This window comes from Neolamprologus brichardi, chromosome 15 (assembly GCF_056152115.1).
Source record: "Neolamprologus brichardi isolate AB-2024 chromosome 15, ASM5615211v1, whole genome shotgun sequence".
NCBI classification, from domain to species: Eukaryota; Metazoa; Chordata; class Actinopteri; order Cichliformes; family Cichlidae; genus Neolamprologus; species Neolamprologus brichardi.
Window position 1 is genome coordinate 24,456,306 of NC_142118.1, and position 24,009 is coordinate 24,480,314.

A 24,009-nucleotide genomic window follows, 5' to 3' on the forward strand; every position below is an offset into this window, starting at 1 on the left:
AAACTGTAAATTTAAATTTTTAAATTGTTATTGATCCCTTTACCCCTGGTCCTAAAGTGTATATTTATTTTCTTACTCTTCTTACATATATTGTTTGTTTACTTGCACTGCTGTAACTGGAGCCTCATCGTCTTGTCTCTTTATATACTGGACTATAGCGGAGATGACAATAAAGTTTACTTTGACGTTCAGCAGCGAGCAGGCGCACTGTGGGCTCTCACGCTCACTTTTCGTGTATAGAATTTCGAAAAAACATTGGTGCAAATTATAAGTCTGTATCATAATGTCTGGTGTTTTCGTGTTTGTTTTTATTTTTTATTTTGCTTCCGCCCTCTCCTCCCAGTGCCGCAAGCAGCAGGCGCACCTTGCAAACGGAGGGCACCCTTACTCCCAGCAAATGGGCGATAGAAAACCAATCGGTGCCTGTACCATTCCCAATATGCGCTGGCTGACGTCGGGGCAGCATGAGTACGAGCATTTTTTATTTTTTTTGCCGATGCCCGTGATACCGCCCCGGGCAACCGCCCATGTCGCCCGTATCTAAAACCGCTACTGCTTGTCCCACTGCTCCAGCACTGAAGCCATGTACACTGTGCTCGGAGACCTCTGGGGAGTTTATCTCCGTCGGGCTTAAACTCTAAACCTCTGCTTTATAATCTGCGCAGGAAGAGGGGGCGTTTCTCTTTACTTTACCTTCTTCCGCATTTATACATCCGGGTCACGCACGTGTTTTTCCGGTGACACGTGACATAAACAAACGGCACGCGGCGGGTGTACGTGGGTTAAGTACGGATTGTGAGTCTTACCGGTAACAAACAGATCCCGGATGTTGGAGAGGCGGTTAGCATGGTGAAGTGTGTGGTTTCTGGGTGTCCGAACCGCGTAGCTCACTACACCCGGGGGGCCTTCCAGCCACCCCTCAAGAGGTTCTTCAGCTTCCCCAAAGACCCGACTCGGGTTCAGGTACGAGCTCCGCTGTGTGTCCGCTGGCTTCGTATGAAGGAGGTTTACTTTGAAAAAAGTATTTTATTATCCTGAAAGAATTTCCAAAACATTCAAAGACTTTTCCAAACATTTCTTTCTAAACCCTGAAAATGTTTTAATGGATTGCATTTATATAGCGCTTTTCAAGAACCTCAAAGCGCTGTACAATTCCACTATTCATTCACTCTCACATTCACACACTGGTGGATGCAAGCTACAGTTGTAGCCACAGCTGCCCTGGGGCAGACTGACTGACTGAGTTTTCAAACTCAGTTTGCAAACATTCCCAGGCTCACGTTATTACCAGTCTTTGTTTGTTTTTAGTTTTAAAGTAAGGAAATGGTTTGGAAACTTTTTTAAAAACACATGAAAACCAAACTGAGTGACGTCAGCAAGTAAGTAAGTGAGTGAAATTTTATTTATATAGCACCTTTCAAGATAAAAATCACAAAGTGCTTCACATAAGCTAAAACAGAAAAATCAACCTAAAAGCAACCATTGCTGTTTCCTGTCATGAAACACTGATTAAAAACATGAACTAATAAGTTGGAATAAAAGTTGAAATAGGCGTTAGAACTTTTGTGTAGGTCATGAAATCACTGTGTTGAGGTGTGGTGCAGTTTCCCCTGCAGTGCCTCATGTGGGGTGATCAGGTCCAACTGACCTGCAGCAACTCTGGCGGCTGTGCTCAGGTTTGGCTGGCTGCCCTGAGGGAGACATACAGGCAGGACTCTGGAGAGGAGCTCTTAATCTGTGAAGACCACTTCCTGCCGGAGGACATCTGCAGAAAGGGAGTCACCAGTGATGCCATTCCCCTCATGCCCCCTTACCTGGATGGGCGGCTGGGTCTGCTCAGCACCTGGGAGGTCGATTCCTCCGAGGAAGACGAGCAGTGGCACGCCGGAGGCTGCAGTAACGACAGAGAGGAAGATGAATTTAGAGAGGAACGTCCGACTGCACCGAATCCACGGCAGCAGGTGGGAGTCTGTTCTGATTTGGTTAGTTGTGATTTTTCAGAAACTGCTGAGGTTGAACTGAAGGTTTCTGTGGATAGCTGCATGCTTTGGACAAACTGCACACACGCTGCACATGTGCAGAAAAACGACAGCAGCTTCACTGTTAGTTGGACATGAAGAGGAATGTGCAGCGTGTTGACGTGTGCTGATAGAAACATTTCGCTGATAATAATTAGCTAATATTTTAAGAAAATGAATCATCTTTAAAGCTGTGAAATAAAAAGTATGTCAGAAACTCTAATGAGATTTACTGCTGTTCTCTTTCATAAATCTGGTTCAACTCAATCACCAAATTAGAAAGGTCAATTAACTAAAAGAAAAACTAAAGTAAATACAGTAAAAACAGAAGTGGCCCTAAAATTGAGCCCTAATGACAGAGAAGCAGAAGACAATTCAGAACCGAGAAGGGTGGTGGAGAAAGTTCTGTCGGCTAAGTGTGACCTAAACGAATTAAGTGCAGTGCCACCAATGCCCACTAGATCATTTAATCAAGATAGTAGACTATTGTAGTCTACTGTGTCAAAGGCAGCTGTTAGGTGAAGCAAGACCAGAACAATGTGGTTACCAGAATCACATGCCAGAAGCATGCAGTTAAAGAGCATTAATGCACGGGCACCAAGCAGGCATCAACAGGATCCAGGGGTCGCTGAGACACAAAAATCTTAGGAACAATCCGTGGGCTGTTCGGAAAACAGCAGAGAAATTCCTTGGTGAAACTTCAGCTTCACTGACCACTTCATTTACAGTGGCAGCAATGACACAGAGACTTGGTTTCATGAATGACATGGGTCACCAAAGCAGAGCGACAGATGAGCAGCCCTGTCACACTGGCGCCATTATTCCAGCCAAATTCAAAGTCATCAACATGAGTCAAACATTAAAAGCCGAGGCTCATTCATCAATCATCTGGTTTCCATTTTTTCTTGCTCAGCCATAGTCTTTTACACATAAATAAACTGCCCCTCAGTAGGCTTCCAGAGGATGGCTAATCAATGAAAAGTAGTACAGTAGTGCAGCTTTTAGAGTTATGAGCTAAAAAAAAAAAGCTGCTGCAGAGGATGAACATGTCAGTCATGCAAAGCTGCCCTAGTAAGAAACATCGGCGCTGATCTTGACTCTAATGTGATTCGATTGATTCATTTTATAGTTTCTGTTTTCCAGGATCAGGGCTGGGATTGGGACGATCCTGCTGGGGCTGATAATATCAGGTAACTTACGTCTCTGTGTTTTGTGTTGTCTGTTAATTAAAGTAAAAAGTCCTAACTGCCTCTCGCAGCTTGTTAGTTCAGCACAGTCTCAAATGCAGTCTTCTTTTCTTCTGCAGTGCTTCCCTCCAGCAGAGCATCAAGCACGGTGAGTCTTAGTATTCTACTCATTTCTAATCCTGGACTCAACTGCAGTACCTTTGAATGATTGTTACTGAATCAGACACAGTTTTGGTGAAAGCTCGGCGCTGTGAAGCAAACGGCTCAGTTGTGTTCAGGCAAACCTCTGGGCTCGTTGACTCGCGGTTTCCTGGAGCTGCTGCTGGCAGCTCCTGACGGCTCCCTGGACATCAGGCAGGTGGCAGCGAACCTGCAGACCTCCGTGCAGCAAGTGCATGCCATCGCCAGGGTCCTGGACGGCATCAGCCTCATCCAGAGAGAGTCGGCCCACAAGATCAAGTGGATGTGAGTGAGTCCTGAACGAGAGGATGATGGATGTGTTAGGATCTGCCTCACTATCTTTTTCCATAAATTAAGTTTTTATGTAATTCTAATTTTCCTCCAGTCAGATTTGTGCAGGTTTGTACTGCAGTGCAGTTTTTGTTTGAGTGCCTCTCACTGATAAACAGCAGGTTTAGAGGGAAGTTAATCATCTTCAGGTTAAATTGCAGGTTAAACGCAGCCTGCAAGGAGACTGTGAGAGCAGCTGAAGATGTTTTTTCCAGTTCGGGATAGGAGTTGGTAGTTCCTCTTTTAGCATGAACCTTCTCTGTGTGCAGAGGTTGGAGCTCCATCTCTAGCTTCCTGTGGAGGAACCAGCAGAAGTTCCATAGAGAGATTCAGAAGCTGAAGCTGGTGGAGGAAGCACTGGACGGCTTCATCAGAAGCTGTGCCCAGCAGCTTTTCAGCCTTACGGACAACGTGGAAAACTCTTCATATCCTTCCATGTGGGACTGAGGTCAGAGGTCACCCCTCTCAGAGGCCGTCAGCCTTTCAACAGGCCACCGTCCTCCAGCTCCTCATGCGAGCTCCAAACATGTGCCAAGTCCGGCCCAGGGTCTCCTGTTGAGCCCATTTTCCTGGATTATTATGGTATTTTAAGAAAGTAGTAGGATTAGCATTCTCGATTTCTGTTAGCTGAAAGAGTCATCTCCAGAAATATGAAAATAATAATGCAGAGATCCTGGGTTCAGTTAAACTGCAGGAAAAATCTATAACAAGTCTGAGAATCAGTCAAATTGCTCAGCATCAGGTATATAAAAGTGCCTTAAGTCTACAGATTTTTGCTCTTTTCTTTAAAGTGAAAAGTTTTCTTTAACCCTTTTTTACGCTTGCCTATGTGACGTTCGAGGACATCAGTCGACTTGGAGTGTACCGGGATCAGACGGCCATCATTGTCAAAGCTCCCGAGGACACTAAGCTGGACGTTCCTGCTCCCACAGAGGTGATGCAGAGCTCAGACGGCCACGTCTCTGCTGCCTCAGTCATTTATAAGTGTGTCTGTGTTTCTTTAGGAGAGCGTTCAACTCCGGCTGAAGGCAGTGAAAGGTCCCATCTTGGTGATGACCTGTGAGGTTGGCTCTGACGATGCTGTGACCTCTGACCCCATGCAGAGGATTACCTCGTTTTTAACTCTGAACGAGAGCCGCATCAGGACGACGGAGCTGCACGAAAGTATGAAAAGAAACCCTTGGTTTTTCTTTTGGCTCCGATGTTGAAAAAGAATCTGTCAAAAAATTCCAGATCACCTCTAAAGGTTAATGACTAAACCCCAGCCACCTCTGGTTAAAGTTTCCATGCACATCTGTCCAGAACGTTTTTTTTGTCTGTCGTGCAAACAAACAGCAATTGGCCAATTGACATCAGTGCCAACCGCGAGCACGTGAGGTCGCTGTGAATCCTGCCTTCTTTTCCTGGTGTGTTTGTTATGGAGATACTAACATCTTCACTTCAGTGTCCCTCAAAATGAAGACGTCACACAGCTATCAGCCAGTTACTTTGAAGCTGCAGTGAAAATGACTCTGCAATCCTGTTGATTGGCTCGTTTGGGACAGGGGGGGTGTCACCTGGCAGCTTGTCTCTGGTCTCATTTCTGAAGCTATTTTCTGTGTTTGCTGTTTTCAGGGTCACTCACTGACCTGGAGAGCCCATGAACACCAGCTGACCTCCAGGGGTGCCGGCGTGTTGCTGCATGTGTCTGATAAATGCACACAGGGAGAACATGAGGAGGTACCTGCTGACGGTGGCTCACGCTCGATGATGTGACGACATGACAGCAGCAAGCTCCTCCTACCAGAGGAAACAGTCTGAGCACAGGAAAGGGAAAAAAACAGTTTTCATCTGGACCAATGAAACTGCTTTAACCTGCTGAGCTCAGTCTGATGCACAGTGCCTGTATTTCACTGTTTATCTTTCTGTCCTTTGCTTTGTGTTTTTAATGTATAAATGTTTACTTCTTCATCTCACAAATACCTCAAATATACTTGGACCAATAAAGTTTTACTTTAAAGTTGTGAATCACTTCCTGGTTTCATTCATGAGGAAAAAAAAAAAAAAGCTCCAACAAAAGTGTTGAGCAACAGAAGGTCCAATACTCTGTTCCTCCCTTTAAAATTTCCTGAAGTGCACAGCTGAAAATCAGAAGTAATAATAAAGGAGTTTTTCAGTGGCACCAACTAGAATCTAGAACATACCATAAGTACTTAACAAATGGTCATAATATTAATGGTTCAAAAAGAAAAACTTCATAATAACAATAAATGTGATTTTATGTTCTGTGCTTTGGCTTTTTTATTTTACCACACATTTTGTTTTTGTCTGGAGTCTCAGGTCAGCATGAGCCACTAGCTCCTGCTGCTTTCTGCTTGTAGTAATACACAGGTACAGCAGGCAGGGGGCAGTATACTACACCTAATGTGTATTCACTTCATTTCGTGTTTCGAGCTGATTACATTTAATAATGAACTGGTTCTGATCGCATTGACCGAGTTTATAAAATAGTTCAATCAGCTGTAAAAAAATAAAATAAAATAAAATAAATACGTCATCAGTAAGAAATCCATGTTTCTCTCTCTCAGCTTTGTTTTTGCAGCTTTAGAATGTTTTAAATGACTCTCACGTGTTGCATTCATATTTGTGATCGTGTGAGTTATGAAGCTCCGAGTGTCCCAAAGGCTCTTCAGACTTGTTGCAGTTTAATTTCTTCTGTCTTAAAGACAACACTCGGGGAACAGCCTTCACCCCGCTGTGTGGACGGTGAGAGGACACAGAGCTCACCGTGGAACTGACTTTAAGAAATCTACTTGAGTCTCAGAGGGGTGGCCTGGTTACAGCACATCATCTTCCTCCTCCTCCTCTTTGTGTGGCTGGTCGTGGTCCAGCTGCAGGACCCCGCCCTCCTGCTGTCAGGTCGGAAACACAACATGTGAGCAGAGCGGAGGAAAACTCCAGGATCGTTCCTCGGACATAATTCTTTTTATTCCAGGACTTTACTTTGGGTGAGTTTTTGTCTTTTCTCTCCTGATGTTTGTGTGGGAATGTTCTCCCACAGCAGTGAGTCTGTAGGAGTGAGTGTTTTGTGGTGTTTTTGAGCAGAAGCTGCAGGTTTTGTGTGCTGTTCTCTCGGACAGTCCTCCTTAAAGAAGATGACTTGTGCTTATGTAATGTGAGCAGAGTGCTAACAGTGCGCAGCAGGTCCTGGAGGTTGGTGTGTGTGTCTGCAGACTGAAACTGGTTACATAACGTGAGTAGACATGGCATGTCCTCCTCCAGCAGCAGCTGTAAGCAGATGTTTCCTCTTTGGACTGAAACTTTACACACATGTGACCATCAGCTCTGAGGTATACTGATGGCAGGAAAATGCATCATCAGAGCATTCTTCTCTGTTTGTGGTTTGGGATCTTTGAAATATTAAATGACTTATAATTAGTGATCATTATTCTCCAGTGAGCCTGTGGAGTAAAATGTGTTTGGGGCCTCTGCTAACCTCCTCTGTCCTCCACAGCATGCTCACTATTACTACAGTCTGTATATAAAAGATGGAGATCTGACTAAAGCAGCTGTGACACTGTATGTAGATTTCTGATTGGTTGAAAATTTGGCTTTAACTGGGTGATGAGTGACAGCAGAGATCCTCACAATGAGGAAAAATCACAAAACTAAACTACAAATCAAAAAGCATCATTAGCCACTCAGACAGGGCCTCCGGTGGAGGTCCCTGATGGCAGGTCACAGATACCATGTGTATCACAATCATATTTACACAAACAATATGATTGTGTTTGTTGACAATCATTGTTGATTGTCATGGTGCAATCAACAATGAAAAAAATCAACATCATCTTGTACTGTTTAAAGTTTGAAACTAGCGACTAATCAGGAAAGTGTTTGCAAATACTAACTACCAGCTGAACAGCAGTGAAACTTATAAAACTATAACACAGACTGGACATGAAGAAACTTCGCCTTCAAAGTAAAAGACGTGCCTCAGTTTCAAAAGGTGCAACTTCTACTTTAAAGAAACTGTGGTTTGCGTTGTTTTCAGTTTATCTACAGATTGAAGAGCAGCTGGTTGGTATTTGAAGTTCATTTGTTAGCAGTCACATGAGGTTGTGGTGGTTTTTAGCTACCGGTGGTGCCAGAGAGTCACTGACCAAGGTGTTGGCCTGTGTGACTAACTTTTGTTATCCCATCAACCATCATCAGTCATCAACCTCCAGGAACTACTTAGTTTCATATACTAATAATTAGGGATGGGCCATGATGGCACCGGTTCTGACATAAACGGTAGTAACCAGACCGTAAAGCAGCGCACATTTCAGTGCTTTATTTCGGTGCTTTTTTTTCCTGAGCTGTGATACACTTTAGATTCTAGCCAATCATTTTACGTTTCCGAGGATAGTAGGCGGGCCCAGGTACGTACGTTCTTTTAGAGCAGAGCTACAGATTAAAAATGCCCAAGGCGAAGCAGTCAAAAGTCTGGCTGCACTTCACAGCAAAAGATGCAAACTCAGCAGCCTGCAACAAGTGCTTTAAGGTGATACTATGATACTGTCAAAGGAGGTAACACCTCGAATCTGATGAAACACCTGGCGATGCATAGCGTTTTTTTAAAAGCCAAGAAATGCACCGTATTTGATAGCTTGCTGCGAGACCTCACACTGAGCACATCTACTGCGGGTGTGGTGCCTGTTATCGGACCCGGAGTTAGCAACATCCCCCAAAAACCCAAAGAGTAGAGTCCTGGCCCCTAGCCCTGCCAGTGTAGCAAAAATGATGACGGATGATGATGGCAGCAGCAGCCGTTCTTCTCTGCGTGAGTAGTTTAATGTTGTTGGTGTGTAATTTACGTTAAGTAGGCTAACCACGTTATTATATTAATGCATGTAAGGTGAACTAGCAAACACCGTCGTAGTTACATGCGGCTGTCTTCTTGTTTGATGGCAGATACTCCCTTCACCCTGGCAAAAAAGGCTAAAATGACCAAAGAAAAAGTGGGAAACAGCTAAACATGAGAGGTTTTTGGACAAAGTTTGTGTTTTTTCCATTGTTTAAATGGTAAATGGCCTGCATTTGTATAGCGCTTTACTCAGTCCCTAAGGACCCCAAAGCGCTTTACACTACATTCAGTCATTCACCCATTCACACACACATTCACACACTGGCAATGGCAAGCTACATTGTAGCCACAGCTGCCCTGGGGCGCACTGACAGAGGCGAGGCTGCCGGACACTGGCGCCACCGGGCCCTCTGACCACATCCAGTGCTTGTTTAAGCACTGCTTCCAGCCAAGAGTGATACCATATATGCCCTATAGCTGCAGAAAAGGCTACCATTGATATCTTTTTACAAAAAACAGCTGAACATGAAAGGTTTTTGGACCAATTTTGTGTTCTCCATTCTTTAAGCACCGGTTTGAGCACTGGCACCGTTTCAAAAGTACCGGTTTGGTACTGGTATCGAATAACACCTAAACGATACCCATCCCTACTAATAATATAATATTATTATAATAATTTACCGGTCGATCTACATCCCTACCCTCACCTATGCTCACGAGCTGTGGATAGTGACAGGAAGAACGAGATCACAGATACAAGCAGCAGAAATGAGCTTCCTCCAAAGGGTGTCTGGCTTCTCCCTTGGAGATAGGGTGAGGAGTTCAGCCATCAGAGCAGATGTTGCTCTTCGCTGTTCCTCCACATCAAAAGGTGCCAGTTGAGGTGTTGTGGCATCTGACAAAGATGCCTCCTGGGTGAGGTGTTCTAGGCATGCCTCACTGGAAGGAGGTCCCGGGGCAGACCCAGGACACGCTGGAGGGATTATATCTCTCGGCTGGCCTGGAAACGCCTTGGTGTTCCCCCGACAAGCTGAATGAGGTGGCTGGGGAGAGGGAGATCTGGGCTTCTCTGCTTAGGCTGCTGCCCCCGCGACTCGGCTCCAGATAGACGTAAGAAGATGGATGGATGGATATATTTTATAGGAAATACTCATTTTTCCCTGGTGACTGGGTTGTTGGCAGCTGGTTGCAGATCAGTCTTTAGGCTCATATGACTGGAGCCTTTTTCACTTGATCCTAGATTGCCACATGTCAAAAATATCAAACAACATAACATGGGGTTAGTGATCGCTTCATGTGCAAAAACCCAGTATAGTCTGAATAGTTTTTATAACCAGGGAAGTTGCCCCCTGTGGGCCATTAAAAACAATACAGGCAGATGGTCTTTACTTTTCAGATACAGAAGCACAGAATGCCACATATTTGCATTCTTCACATCGTTGGACTGATGTATCACTGCGGTCTGAGTCAAATGTCCTTTGTGTCCATGTCGTGGCCGTAATTAACATCAAAGCCGCTGTGGCACATTAGGAAAGACTTATTACATTTATTTTATATGTCATAAAATTACCATCTTCTTCATGTGGCCTAAAACATATTGCACAAACTCTTCTTCATTAAATTCCTGATGATCCACAGCCTTTCTTCACTTGTTGTTTCCCCGAATTTCACAGCAGGAAACTGAGCGTGAAATCCAACAGCTGTCTCTCTATTAGGGGAAACCCTGTTAAATAAACCCCAGCAGGCCCCTGTGGTGGCTTTGTTGTGTGTGTGTGTGTGTGTGTGTGTGTGTGTGTGTGTGTGTGTGTGTGTGTGTGTGTGTGTGTGTGTGTGTGTGCGTGTGTGCGTGTGTGTGTGTGTGTGTGTGTGTGTGTGTGTGTGCGTGTGTGTGTGCGTGTGTGTGTGAGGCACTAACTAAAGAGCAGGCTCATTAAAGGGTAAGTGGCGTCCTGTAGTGCCCCCAAAACCTCCAGAGAGGAGAGTTCAGGACCTGAAAACCCACCGCACACACACACACACACACACATATTCATGCTTTTGTCTTTTTGAGGCCCCTCATCAGTATAATGGATTTCTGGGGCCCATCCTGCTTGTAAACCTAAACTCTGAATCCAAAAGCTGCTTGGATCGCTCGCACATCGTGAGTTTACGGCTGCAGACGGACATGCCGGGTCTCCATTGTGATCTTTCTTTCTGAAACAGCAGCAGACTATCAGCAGCATATTAAACAGAGCATCTCTCAAAAACATTTGAATAAAATCTCTGTAGAAAACTTTATTTACAACATACTTTGGCTGAACTGCATCTTCTTAAACTAAAAGGCACATTTACCTGTGCTGTTATTCACTGATCTTCAATATAGTCATTGTTAAACAATGAAATTGTGATGTCTTTTGTTTTTTTAAAAGCAGCAGCATCAACATAAGACCTCAGGTGCACACATTTCAGCAAGCTCAAGTATTCACAGTAGAGTCTTGCATGTGGTCCTGCACAGGTGAGCACCTGTGTGTTTGTGATGAGTTCAAAGCTCAGCAGGTGTTCTTGTCAGGAAACTAAATTAGTCTTTTTATTCTGAAGCAGATACGCATGAAGGCTTTGGTTTGTGGGTGTAGTGTGGTATAGTTTCTGAACACATGTTGGTGTATAACATGAATGTCACAGCTGTGGTCATAAATGATGGGTCTTCCCCATCAGCAGCACCAAACCTTCGACTCAGACATGGTGTTAGCTCAGATTCATCCTCAGTCACAGTTATACACACACACTTGGGTTTAGTGTTTAGTGATGACATCCAGTGGGAGGAAACCTGGTCTTGTTGGAGGAAACCTGGTCTTGTTAGGAGAGATGGCATCCATCCCACTTTGGATGGAGCAGCTCTCATTTCTAGAAATATCGACAAATTTATTAAACCCCTCAAAACATGACTATCCAGAGTTGGGACCAGGAAGCAGAGTTGCAGTCTTACACGCCTCTCTGCAGCTTCCCTCCTCCTGCTACCCCCCCAAAAACCCATCTCCATAGAGACTGTGTCTGCTTCCAAAAAGACAAAAAACAAACTAAAAACCAGCAACAAACAACTTAAACATTTACAAAGAAAGAACAATACAGTATCCACATCTGAACCAAAGAGTAAAACAGTGAAATGTGGATTATTAAATATTAGGTCTCTCTCCTCCAAGTCTCTGTTAGTACATGACTTAATAATTGATCAACAAATTGATTTACTCTGCCTTACAGAAACCTGGTTGCAGCAGGATGATTATGTTAGTTTAAATGAATCAACACCCCCGAGTCATTCTAACTACCAGAAATCTCGAAGCACAGGTCGAGGGGGCGGTTTGGCAGCAATTTTTCACACCAGTCTATTAATTAATGAAAGACCAAGACAGACTGTCACGGTCCTGGGTCGGTGACCCAACGCTTTGAGTTTGTTATTAGTATTTTCTAGTTTATTCTGTTTTGTATTGGTGGTTGGGGTTTGGTTGTGTTTATTTTCCCTACCTGCGTCTCCCTCGGTGCTCTGTTCATGTCCCCGTGTTGTTATGTAAAACAGTCTGTGTGTTTCCTGTTTTACTTTGTAGGGTTGTGTCTCGTTATGTCCATTAGTTCCAGCTGTGTCCCCGCCTGTCTGCCATTACCCGATTACCCTGTGTGTGTGTATATATAGTGGGTGTCGGTCTGTGTTCGTTGTCGGCTCGTCTGTGTTTCATGGTGTCTGTTCCTCGTCTGTGTCTCTCTGCCTCCCACCCCATTTGTATGATCCGGTTGTTATTTAGCTCACCCAGTTTAGGTTATGTTCTGTCCTGCCCTCAGTTCTGTTATTTGTACACTGTAAATTAAACCCTCACTCTTATCATCAAATCGGCTGTCTGCATTTTGGGTCCTCCGTTTCCTCCACACCACACGGCTCACCCCGCCAGCCGTGACAGTACGAGCCGACCAAACATGGACCCAGCAGCATCCGCACCCTCCCAGGAGTTTCGGGAGGAATTGATTGACTCCGTGTCAAGGTTAGTTAACCTGTGGCTTGAGCATGAGGGGGAGGAATTTCACCGCGCTGTAGAAGCCAGGCTACAGCAGCTAATCTTTGCTCACTCCTGGCTACTGGACTCACTTCACCCGCTCGCACAGAACTTCATTCTGAACGAGCTCCGTCTTCACCCCCCGGCTGCTACCACCCACCCTGCAACTCATGCTTCACTTCCGACAGAGGATGTTCTGCCCGGCCCGTCAACCCAGCCTTCAAGGGGGAAACGGCGCTCACGCTGCCGACGCTCCTCGCCACAGTCGGACCTGGGGATTTCTGAGCGGCCGGCTGTGGTGAGTGGACAAGACACTCTTTTGGTTTCACCAGAACTAGTGACGGTTTATACTGGGGCTGTGTTTTTTGAGCCTGCTGCACAGCCGCAAGCTCGTTTAGCTGCACAGCCGCAAGCTCGTTTAGCTGCACAGCCGCATTCAGCTCGGCCCCCGGTATCCCCACTAGCCCAGTCATCTATGCCATCTTCACCGACCCCCTCTGTACAGGAGGCTGCGTCTCTGCCTCCCGTTTTGGACTCTTTTTCTAAGTATTTTTTGCAGAGAGACAAACCACACAATCCTGCAAACGTTCCTCAAAAGCTGGCCAGTTGTGAGACTGAGATGCACTCCAGGGCCTCCCCAGAGGCTGGGTTTCAGCCCCCAGCAGACTCTGGACCCCTGGAGGTAAAGAAGCCAGCTGAGGACTGCACCCGGCTGTCGCTGCCTGAGCTGAGTCAATGCTCGGTGCAGCTGCAGTCAGCTTTGTGTTTGCCAGAGGCCCGTGTGCCTGCTGGTTCTGATCTGTTCCTGCCAGAGGCCCGTGCGCCTGCTGGTTCTGATCTGTTCCTGCCAGAGGCCCGTGCGCCTGCTGGTTCTGATCTGTTCCTGCCAGAGGCCCGTGCGCCTGCTGGTTCTGATCTGCGCCCGCCAGAGGTCTCCGCACCTGCTGGTTCTGTTCTGCGCCCGCCAGAGGTCTCCGCGCCTGCTGGTTCTGTTCTGCGCCCGCCAGAGGTCTCCGCGCCTGCTGGTTCTGTTCTGCGCCCGCCAGAGGTCTCCGCGCCTGCTGGTTCTGATCTGCGCCCGCCAGGGGCCCCTGTGCCCGCTGGTCCCGAGACTGTTCTCGCTGGAGGGCCCGAGGAGCCCGTCCAGCCTCCTGTCCCGTCCGCTGGAGGGCCCGAGGAGCCCGTCCAGCCTCCTGTCCCGTCCGCTGGGGGGCCCGAGGAGCCCGTCCAGCCCCAAGACTCGTCCGCTGGAGGGCCCGAGGAGCCCGTCCAGCCCCAAGACTCGTCAGCTGGAGGGCCCGAGGAGCCCGTCCAGCCCCAAGACTCGTCCGCTGGAGGGCCCGAGGAGCCCGTCCAGCCTCCTGTCCCGTCCGCTGGGGGGCCCGAGGAGCCCGTCCAGCCCCAAGACTCGTCCGCTGGAGGGCCCGAGGAGCCCGTCCAGCCCCAAGACTCGTCCACTGGAGGGCCCGAGGAGCCCGTCCAGTCTTCTGCCTCGTCAGCTGGAGGGCCCGAGGAGCCCGTCCAGTCTTCTGCCTCGTCAGCTGGAGGGCCCGAGGAGCCCGTCCAGCCCCAAGACTCGTCCGCTGGAGGGCCCGAGGAGCCCGTCCAGCCTCCTGTCCCGTCCGCTGGGGGGCCCGAGGAGCCCGTCCAGCCCCAAGACTCGTCCGCTGGAGGGCCCGAGGAGCCCGTCCAGCCCCAAGACTCGTCCACTGGAGGGCCCGAGGAGCCCGTCCAGTCTTCTGCCTCGTCAGCTGGAGGGCCCGAGGAGCCCGTCCAGTCTTCTGCCTCGTCAGCTGGAGGGCCCGAGGAGCCCGTCCAGTCTTCTGCCTCGTCAGCTGGAGGGCCCGAGGAGCCCGTCCAGTCTTCTGCCTCGTCAGCTGGAGGGCCCGAGGAGCCCGTCCAGCCGCCAGCTGCAGCCTCATCATCCTCGCCGGCTGCCGCTCCATCCACGCCGCCGGCAGCAACAGCAGCTTCATCCACACCGCCGGCAGCAGCCGTGTCTTCATCCTCGCCAGCTGCAGCCTCCGTGTCTTCATCCTCGCCAGCTGCAGCCTCCGTGTCTTCATCCTCGCCAGCTGCAGCCTCCGTGTCTTCATCCTCGCCAGCTGCAGCCTCCGTGTCTTCATCCTCGCCAGCTGCAGCCTCCGTGTCTTCATCCTCGCCAGCTGCAGCCTCCGTGTCTTCATCCTCGCCAGCTGCAGCCTCCGTGTCTTCATCCTCGCCAGCTGCAGCCTCCGTGTCTTCATCCTCGCCAGCTGCAGCCTCCGTGTCTTCATCCTCGCCGTCGCCTGGTCCAGCTCCGGCTTCATCGTCGCCTGGTCCAGCTCCGGCTTCATCGTCGCCTGGTCCAGCTCCGGCTTCACCCACGCCGTCGCCTGGTCCAGCTCCGGCTTCATCGTCGCCTGGTCCAGCCTCTGCATCCGCCTCGCCTGGTCCAGCCTCTGCATCCGCTTCGCCTGGTCCAGCCTCTGCATCCGCCTCGCCTGGTCCAGCTCCGGCATCAGCCTCGCCTGGTCCAGCCTCTGCATCAGCCTCGCCTGGTCCAGCCTCTGCATCAGCCTCGCCTGGTCCAGCCTCTGCATCCGCTTCGCCTGGTCCAGCCTCTGCATCCGCTTCGCCTGGTCCAGCCTCTGCATCCGCTTCGCCTGGTCCAGCCTCAGCTTCCGTCTCGTCTGGTCCAGCCTCAGCTTCCGTCTCGTCTGGTCCAGCCTCAGCTTCCGTCTCGTCTGGTCCAGCCTCAGCTTCCGTCTCGTCTGGTGCTGCGAAGGCCACACCGCCTTCAGGTCCCAAACTGCCGCCTCGACATCGGCGGTCATCTGCCAGGCCGCTTGTTGGGCGTCATCGTCGATATGGACGACCTCCCACAGGCCGCCGCTACCTTCCGCGCGGCCGGCCTCCGGACTTGTGTCGCCGCCGCCGTTGCTGTCCGCACGGTCGGCCGCCTGACCTGTTTCCCCGCCGTTGCTGTCCGCACGGTCGGCCGCCTGATCTGTTTCCCCGCCGTTGCTGTCCGCACGGTCGGCCGCCTGACCTGTTTCCCCGCCGTTGCTGTCCGCACGGTCGGCCGCCTGAACTGTTTCCACTTCGCCACCGCTGCCTCCCGCGCGGTCGGCTTTTGGACCTGAGTTGTCAGCCTCCGGGCCGGCCTCCTGAACTATGTTTTGGGACCCTGTTCGGGAACTCCAGTGTGTGATGTGTTTTGGACAATTCGTTTGGCCCACTGGAGCTTGTGTTTTGTTTGGGTGTGGTCCCTCCGTCCTGGACCCCCCGCCGCCCGCCCTGGGTTGGTCGTCTGTTTTTGTTTTGGGCTCTCTGGAGCCAGCCCTTGGAGGGGGGGTACTGTCACGGTCCTGGGTCGGTGACCCAACGCTTTGAGTTTGTTATTAGTATTTTCTAGTTTATTCTGTTTTGTATTGGTGGTTGGGGTTTGGTTGTGTTTATTTTCCCTACCTGCGTCTCCCTCGGTGCTCTGTTCATGTCCCCGTGTTGTTATGTAAAACAGTCTGTGTGTTTCCTGTTTTACTTTGTAGGGTTGTGTCTCGTTATGTCCATTAGTTCCAGCTGTGTCCCCGCCTGTCTGCCATTACCCGATTACCCTGTGTGTGTGTATATATAGTGGGTGTCGGTCTGTGTTCGTTGTCGGCTCGTCTGTGTTTCATGGTGTCTGTTCCTCGTCTGTGTCTCTCTGCCTCCCACCCCATTTGTATGATCCGGTTGTTATTAAGCTCACCCAGTTTAGGTTATGTTCTGTCCTGCCCTCAGTTCTGTTATTTGTACACTGTAAATTAAACCCTCACTCTTATCATCAAATCGGCTGTCTGCATTTTGGGTCCTCCGTTTCCTCCACACCACACGGCTCACCCCGCCAGCCGTGACACAGACTTTTAATTCATTTGAAAGCCTGATGCTTAACATTGTCCACCCCAGCTGTGAAACTCAGAAACCAGTCTTACTTGTTATCATCTATCGTCCACCTGGGCCTTACACAGAGTTTCTGTCTGATTTCTCAGACTTTATATCTAATTTAGTTCTGAGCTCAGATAAAATAATTATTGTGGGTGATTTTAACATCCATGTTGATGCTAAAAATGACAGCCTCAACATGGCATTTAATCTGTTGTTAGACTCAATTGGTTTCTCTCAAAATGTAAAAGAACCCACCCACCACTTTAATCACACTCTAGATCTTGTTTTAACATATGGCATAGAAACTGAACATTTAACAGTGTTTCCTGAAAACCCTCTCCTGTCTGATCATTTCTTGATAACATTTACATTTACAATAATTGATTACGCAGCAGTGGAGAGTGGACTTTATCAAAGTAGATGTCTTTCTGAAAGCGCTGTAACTAAGTTTAAGAATATAATCCAGCCACTGTTATCATCGTCAATGCCCTGTACCAACACAGAGCAGAGCAGCTATCTGAACGCTACCCCAACAGAGGTCGATTATCTTGTTAATAATTTCACCTCCTCACTACGTACGACTCTGGATACTGTAGCTCCAGTGAAAACTAAGGTCTCTAATCAGAAGTACCTGACCCCGTGGTATAATTCTCAAACACGTACCCTAAAGCAGATGACTCGTAATCTGGAGAGGAAATGGCGTGTCACAAATTTAGAGGATCATCATTTAGCCTGGAGAAATAGTTTGTTGCTTTATAAGAAAGCCCTCCGCAAAGCCAGAACAGCTTACTACTCATCACTGATTGAAGAAAATAAGAACAACCCCAGGTTTCTCTTCAGCACTGTAGCCAGGCTGACAAAAAGTCAGAGCTCTTTTGAGCCAACCATCCCTTTAACGTTAACTAGTGATGACTTCATGAACTTCTTCACAAATAAAATTTTTATCATTAGAGAAAAAATTACCAATAATCATCCCACAGATGTAATATTATCTACAGCTACTCTTAGTTCCATTGATGTTAAGTTAGACTCTTTTTCTCCAATCGATCTTTCTGAGTTAACTTCAATAATTACTTCCTCCAAACCATCAACGTGTCTTTTAGACCCCATTCCTACAAAACTGCTCAAAGAAGTCCTGCCATTGATTAATTCTTCAATCTTATATATGATCAACCTATCTCTAATAATCGGCTATGTACCACAGGCCTTCAAGGTGGCTGCAGTTAAACCTTTACTCAAAAAGCCATCTCTAGACCCAGCAGTCTTAGCTAATTATAGGCCAATCTCCAACCTTCCTTTCATATCAAAAATCCTTGAAAGAGTAGTTGTCAAACAGCTAACAGATCATCTGCAGAGGAATGGTTTATTTGAAGAGTTTCAGTCAGGTTTCAGAGTTCATCACAGCACAGAAACAGCTTTAGTGAAGGTTACAAATGATCTTCTTATGGCCTCTGACAGTGGACTCATCTCTGTGCTTGTCCTTCTTGACCTTAGTGCAGCATTCGATACTGTTGACCATAATATCCTGTTAGAGCGATTAGAACATGCTGTAGGTATTACAGGTATTGCACTGCAGTGGTTTGTATCATATCTATCTAATAGACTCCAATTTGTGCATGTAAATGGAGAGTCCTCTTCACACACTGAGGTTAATTATGGAGTTCCACAGGGTTCAGTGCTAGGACCAATTCTGTTTACATTATACATGCTTCCCCTAGGCAGCATCATTAGAAGACATAGCATACATTTTCACTGCTATGCAGATGACACCCAGCTCTATCTGTCCATGAAGCCAGATAACACACACCAATTAGTTAAACTGCAGGAATGTCTTAAAGACATAAAGACTTGGATGGCCACTAACTTTCTGCTTCTTAACTCAGATAAAACTGAGGTCATTGTACTCGGCGCTGAAAAGCTTAGAAATATGGTATCTAACCAGATTCTTACTCTGGATGGCATTACCTTGGCCTCCAGTAACACTGTGAGGAACCTTGGAGTCATTTTTGACCAGGATATGTCCTTCAACACACATATTAAACAAATATGTAAGACTGCGTTCTTCCATTTGCGCAACATCTCTAAAATTAGAAATATCCTGTCTCAGAGTGATGCTGAAAAACTAGTTCATGCATTTATTACTTCCAGGCTGGACTACTGCAATTCATTATTATCAGGATGTCCAAAAAACTCACTGAAAAGCCTTCAGTTAATCCAAAATGCTGCAGCAAGAGTACTGACAGGGACTCGAAAGAGAGAGCATATTTCTCCTGTTTTGGCTTCCCTTCATTGGCTTCCTGTTAAATCCAGAATTGAATTCAAAATCCTGCTCCTCACATACAAGGTCTTAAATAATCAGGCCCCATCTTATCTTAATGACCTTGTAGTACCATATTACCCTATTAGAGCACTTCGCTCCCACTCTGCAGGCCTACTTGTTGTTCCTAGAGTATTTAAAAGTAGAATGGGAGGGAGAGCCTTCAGTTTTCAGGCCCCTCTTCTGTGGAACCAGCTTCCAGTTTGGATTCGGGAGACAGACACTATCTCTACTTTCAAGATTAGGCTTAAAACTTTCCTTTTTGCTAAAGCATATAGTTAGGGCTGGACCAGGTGACCCTGAATCCTCCCTTAGTTATGCTGCAATAGATGTAGGCTGCCGGGGGATTCCCATGATGCATTGAGTTTTTCCTTTCCAGTCACCTTTCTCACTCACTATGTGTTAATAGACCTCTCTGTATTGAATCATATCTGTTATTAACCTCTGTCTCTCTTCCACAGCATGTCTTTTATCCTGTCTTCCTTCTCTCACCCCAACCGGTCGCAGCAGATGGCCGCCCCTCCCTGAACCTGGTTCTGCCGGAGGTTTCTTCCTGTTAAAAGGGAGTTTTTCCTTCCCACTGTCGCCAAAGTGCTTGCTCATAGGGGGTCATATGATTGTTGGGGTTTTCTCTGTATCTATGAAGCGCCTTGAGGCGACATTTGTTGTGATTTGGCGCTATATAAATAAAATTGAATTGAATTGAATTGAATCCAGTGGCCACAGGTATGCAGACATGTATATTATCACAGGCTCTAGCATTAAGATGAGCCCAAACTTTAAAATGGAGTGTTGAGAAGTTTTTGGCATGATGCACCCCGCGTGTCTGCAGTCGGTCAAGCCAGACGTGATTAGTTTCACACATCAGTGAGTTTACACACTTCTTGTAGGAGTGTGAAGCAGGTGAAGCTGTAAACAAACCCTGGAGCTGCGTGCTTCTCTGCTCTCCTAACTGAATGGCTGCTGGTGAGTTTTCTGCGCTGTCGCTGACCTGGTTTGTGGTTGTTTGTGTTGTAAGACGAGCGGCTCAGGTGGCAGCACGGTGGCGGGGAAACGCCCCAGCGGGTCGAACACTGCAGCGCTGTGTCCAGAAAACCACCGTGGAAGCTGCAGGCCCAAAGTCATGCCAAAATGAACATGCTGTATACACACACCAATATTTTCACAGCGTTTTGGGCCAGAACCAAAATATATTTGGAGGAAACCAAAGCTCACGTTTTTATTGCTACGAATGCGGTGCCATCACACCAGGAACGTTCCCTCCCTGCCCTGCAAATAACGTTTCTTTTTTTTTTTCTTTTTTTTTTTGTGTCCCGTTTGGATCTTTAGCCATCAGAATTGTTGTCTTAAGGCCAAGAAAGATGCCAAGTGGATTTATTTTACCAAGTGGATCATCATGGCCTTGCCATATTGGTCCATTTGATTGACCTTTATTATAATTATGTACTTATTTTATTTTCGGTTGCTACAAACGGGACAGACATGACTGGGGGATAGGACAGGGAGAAAGAATGAAAGAGAAAAGAGACGGTGAGAAAGAGGGGAAGAAAGAAAGAAAAACAAACAAAACACCTGGATCACCTGTATGGAGAAAAAAAAAACAGAAGAGAAAGCAAACAAAAAAAGAGCAACATAATAAAAACAGCACCATCACAATATACTAGCTAGCAGTAGATAACAGTAGATACTAAATTATAAAATTATACGATATTGTGCAGCACGCAAGATAAACAGCGCACAATGTGCTTTGAGGCAGCAGCCAAGAAGGGTGTAGTCCGCGTCTGTGAACACCCGTGTGTACACCTGTGTGGATCAGCACGCTTGTATTCCAAAGGTTTCTCCATGTAACGATCTGCTAGGGAGTGTGGGGAGCTATAGCCCCGTCCCCCAGGGTATGAAGCAGGTATGGAGGAGATCCAGGCCCCAGACATCCGGAGGCCCCAGAGTACGAGGACCCGAGGAGGACCACCAAAAGGGGGGGAACCGTGCCACCCTCCTAGGAAGAGCTGAGTAGAGCCCGAAACGAGAGGTCACCCAGCAGCTACGGAGCAGAGGCCAGAGGGGGTTGCAGTGGCGTGCCCGTGGGCTCTGCCGGCAGCCAGCTGTGCCAGAGAGGACCGAGCTTCAGGCCCAGAGGCCAGAGGCCTGAGGGCACCCCACCCCCCGGAAGGGGCCCAGCCGGGCCACAGGCACCAGGCCCCGCCAATCGGCCACCAGGAGTGAGCCGGTACATACATGAGCGCCCAGCCCCAGTCGACAAGAACCACCAACACACCAACGTCTGAGGGCATCAGCCACCGGCAGGGAGTGTGGTGAGGGGAGATAGGCCTCCGTACTTAGGAGGGCCTGAGATGTACCCAGAGAGGTTGAGTCTAAGACCCAACCTGACATATAGACACAGACGAACAGGCGCACGCGGACACAAACGTGCATTCCCACCCCCATATACACAACCAAATACTCGGCACTCACCCAACGTCTAGACAGACACAAATAGACACTGCACAGACAGTCACACTCCCCAAACATACTCTATATCCCAGGTCCAGGTACCCCCGCCCCCAGAGGGGCAAGCCGCACCTAGACCCAGGAGATGTAACCCTTCTCTCTGGGGTGGAGGCAAGTGGACCATCTCCTTATCTGCAGTAGCAGGGAGGCCCCGCATCCCGGACCCCAATCTGATGGCCAGCACCTCCTCCCAGTCCCCCAGCCCTGACGTACGAACAGAACTGGGGTGAGTGAAGACCCCAAACCTCCCTACGCCCGCTCATATGTAGTGTTGCTGTGTGCTGTTCTAAAGTGCATTTAAAATCAGAGAGCAGCACGGCTCCTCCCGAAAACCCTTAGTGTCTATATGCATTTAAAATTGAGGGTAGGGCACCAGCACCAGAGGTGGGTTGGGCTACATCGACCATCCTCTGGATGCTGTAGAACGTGCCCACCTCCAAGGCCCTATATGTATGTGTTATGTGAGAGTGTGAGTAATGTGGATGTCTAGGTTGCAGAATAAAATTGAGGCACAGGCGGCCAGAAGGGGACAGAGGGGGAGTGCCTCCCCTGCACCCTGGTGACATTAGAGCAGGGTGATATGACCAAAAATATTTATCACGATATACATTTGAAAATTTGCGATAATGATATAACTGACGATATAATTGACACTAGACAAAATACTTTACAACACCACAACTTTATTAGTGCAAAAAACCCCATCAATGTATTTTCACTTAAACAAGCAGCTGTTTTTTATGTGCATTAATTTTATATAAAAATGTAACAGTGCAAATTCCTTGCTGACAGTTTAACCAAAAGGCATTTCCAGTGGAAATTGGCCGACATATCCTCAGCATAACCATGTATAATATCCACAAAACTTAAAAAGAGGTTATACACACACACATTACGGTAATATTATGTTGAAGCGCAGTACGTATCACTCCGCAAGGCTCCGCCTACGATAGCCGTTATGCTCCGACAATCCATCAAGTGGTGCGGCTTCATAGCTTAGCAAAGTTGTGCTAAAACATTTGACAGATTCTCAAACGCCGTGTACATAAAATCGTTTTGAGGTCAGTAAACACAACCAGAATTCATACATAAGGCACATGGGATTATAAGGGGCACTGTCAACTTTCAGAAAAATCAAAGGATTGATTTTAAGTGTGCCGTATTTTCCAAACAACACGGTAATAACGACGGCCCGCTAGCATGCGCTACCAAAAATAGTGCTTTGTTGTGTATCTGACGGACGAAAGCTAAACCAGTTCCACACCACTGAAGTTGCAGCATTTTTACAAACCAATTCTGGTTCATCCGTTTCATTCAACGATCCGCTTTCGCTCTTCTCATTCTGCGTCGCCGCCATGTGCGTATGTAAACATAGGCACTGCGCATGCGCGTTTTACCCATATTCTATCGCGATATTTCATTTTCCTATCGTTGCCCAAAATTACACCGGTATTACCGTGAACGGTATGATATATATATAGCCCAGCCCTAGGTGACATACCTGCACCCCAAGGCCTACGTGTGTGGGTGGGTGTGGTAGAGCGGGAGTAGGGAGGCAGCTGAGGATGGGGAGGGAAGAAAGGGAGGGGCAAGCGGCCCCTCCCTGGGGCCAGCTCCCCCGCTGACCCCAGTAGGCACCCCCACACTCTGGAACCCACCAGGGCAAGGGGGCCCAGGCCCATCCGGACCGGGGCCCGCAGCAGCAGCACCGCCCAGCCCCACAGAGTGCAAATAACGTTTTTAAAAGTCTCTACAAACCGATGGATGACTTGAATAGTAGACAGATTTCAGGATTTCTTTGCAAACAGATTCTACCAGTGAAATAAAAACGGCTTCTGTGAGTGAGGAAAGAAGGAGGTCAGTCCAAAGCTAGAAGGAGGATGTTTTGTTCAGCATGAGTAAGAATAAAAGCCACACTGATCCCCTATGGAGGCCTCAGAGATCAATAACTGAAACACCTCAGTGATCAGCGTGACATGTGGGAGGCCAGAGATCAGCCTAGGTCTCTGACCAACAACAGAACCTGATTTTACTGAGCTTGATGCTCCGTCAGTCAAGTGTTTGGTCTTGGCTGTCCGTATGTCATATGACATCTAAACAGCATGTTAATGAATACAGAGTAGCATCATTAGGCTCTGCTGTGTGCTAATGAGAGTCAGTGTATAGTCAGTGAAAGATGGCAAGATTATCGGTGTGATAATGATTTAGGTCCGTTGATGGAGAGAGTCAGTGTCCCAGAATTATGTGGATCAGAATTATGTCTTTGTCAACTTCAGTCATGAAAGAAAAAACTTCACATCACACTTCACAGATGCACCTTTGGAGTTTGTTTTTATATGTATTTGTTCCTGTTTGCATTCTAAACACAGATACGGACGCCTGCTCCTCAAAACCTGGAGAAAACTGTAAAAACCTGAGAGATTCAAGATTTCTTTGTGTTTTTATGCCTGTTTTTTTTTGTTTTTGTTTTTGTTTTTGATGATTCAGTTTCAGCTGCTTCATTGTCCATTAATACGTCTCTGCGTTGCTTTTTGTCAGGCTAACTTGTGTCTGTTTTATAGTTTAAGGAAGATGAGTTGCACAAAACAGCATGTATCAGAGTGCATGAATCATTTCAGATGTTGGAGACTGAACAAACACATCAGGTTTTTGGGTGGGTGCTCCACACAAACACCTCCACTCAGTGTTTGTGTAATGTTCAAAGATCGACATG

At 47.6% G+C, this 24,009-nt stretch overlaps 1 protein-coding gene across 2 annotated transcripts; it reads left to right on the forward strand.

Moving 5' to 3' along the window:
* Positions 1-747: 747 nt before the first annotated feature.
* LOC102789221 (transcription factor E2F2-like) lies at positions 748-5,714 on the forward strand. Of its 2 annotated transcripts, none has more exons than XM_087852564.1 (9): positions 748-963; positions 1,605-1,961; positions 3,162-3,208; positions 3,325-3,353; positions 3,484-3,670; positions 3,985-4,139; positions 4,534-4,649; positions 4,720-4,879; positions 5,330-5,714. In XM_087852564.1, the coding sequence occupies exons 1-9, from the start codon at positions 847-849 to the stop codon at positions 5,356-5,358; spliced, it is 1,197 nt and encodes a 398-aa protein (XP_087708690.1). In that variant the 5' UTR covers positions 748-846; the 3' UTR covers positions 5,359-5,714. The 2 variants fall into 2 exon arrangements, with proteins under 2 accessions (XP_087708690.1, XP_087708691.1); XM_087852565.1 differs by having other exon boundaries at positions 1,677-1,961.
* The last annotated feature ends 18,295 nt before the right edge of the window (positions 5,715-24,009 follow it).

Coding starts and splice junctions, on each gene's coding strand:
- LOC102789221 (XM_087852564.1), top strand. CDS start 847: ATGGTGAAGTGTGTGGTTTCTGGGTGTCCGAACCGCGTAGCTCACTAC. Junction 1,962..3,161: donor CACCGAATCCACGGCAGCAG/GTGGGAGTCTGT, acceptor TCTGTTTTCCAG/GATCAGGGCTGGGATTGGGA. Junction 3,209..3,324: donor GCTGGGGCTGATAATATCAG/GTAACTTACGTC, acceptor TTTCTTCTGCAG/TGCTTCCCTCCAGCAGAGCA.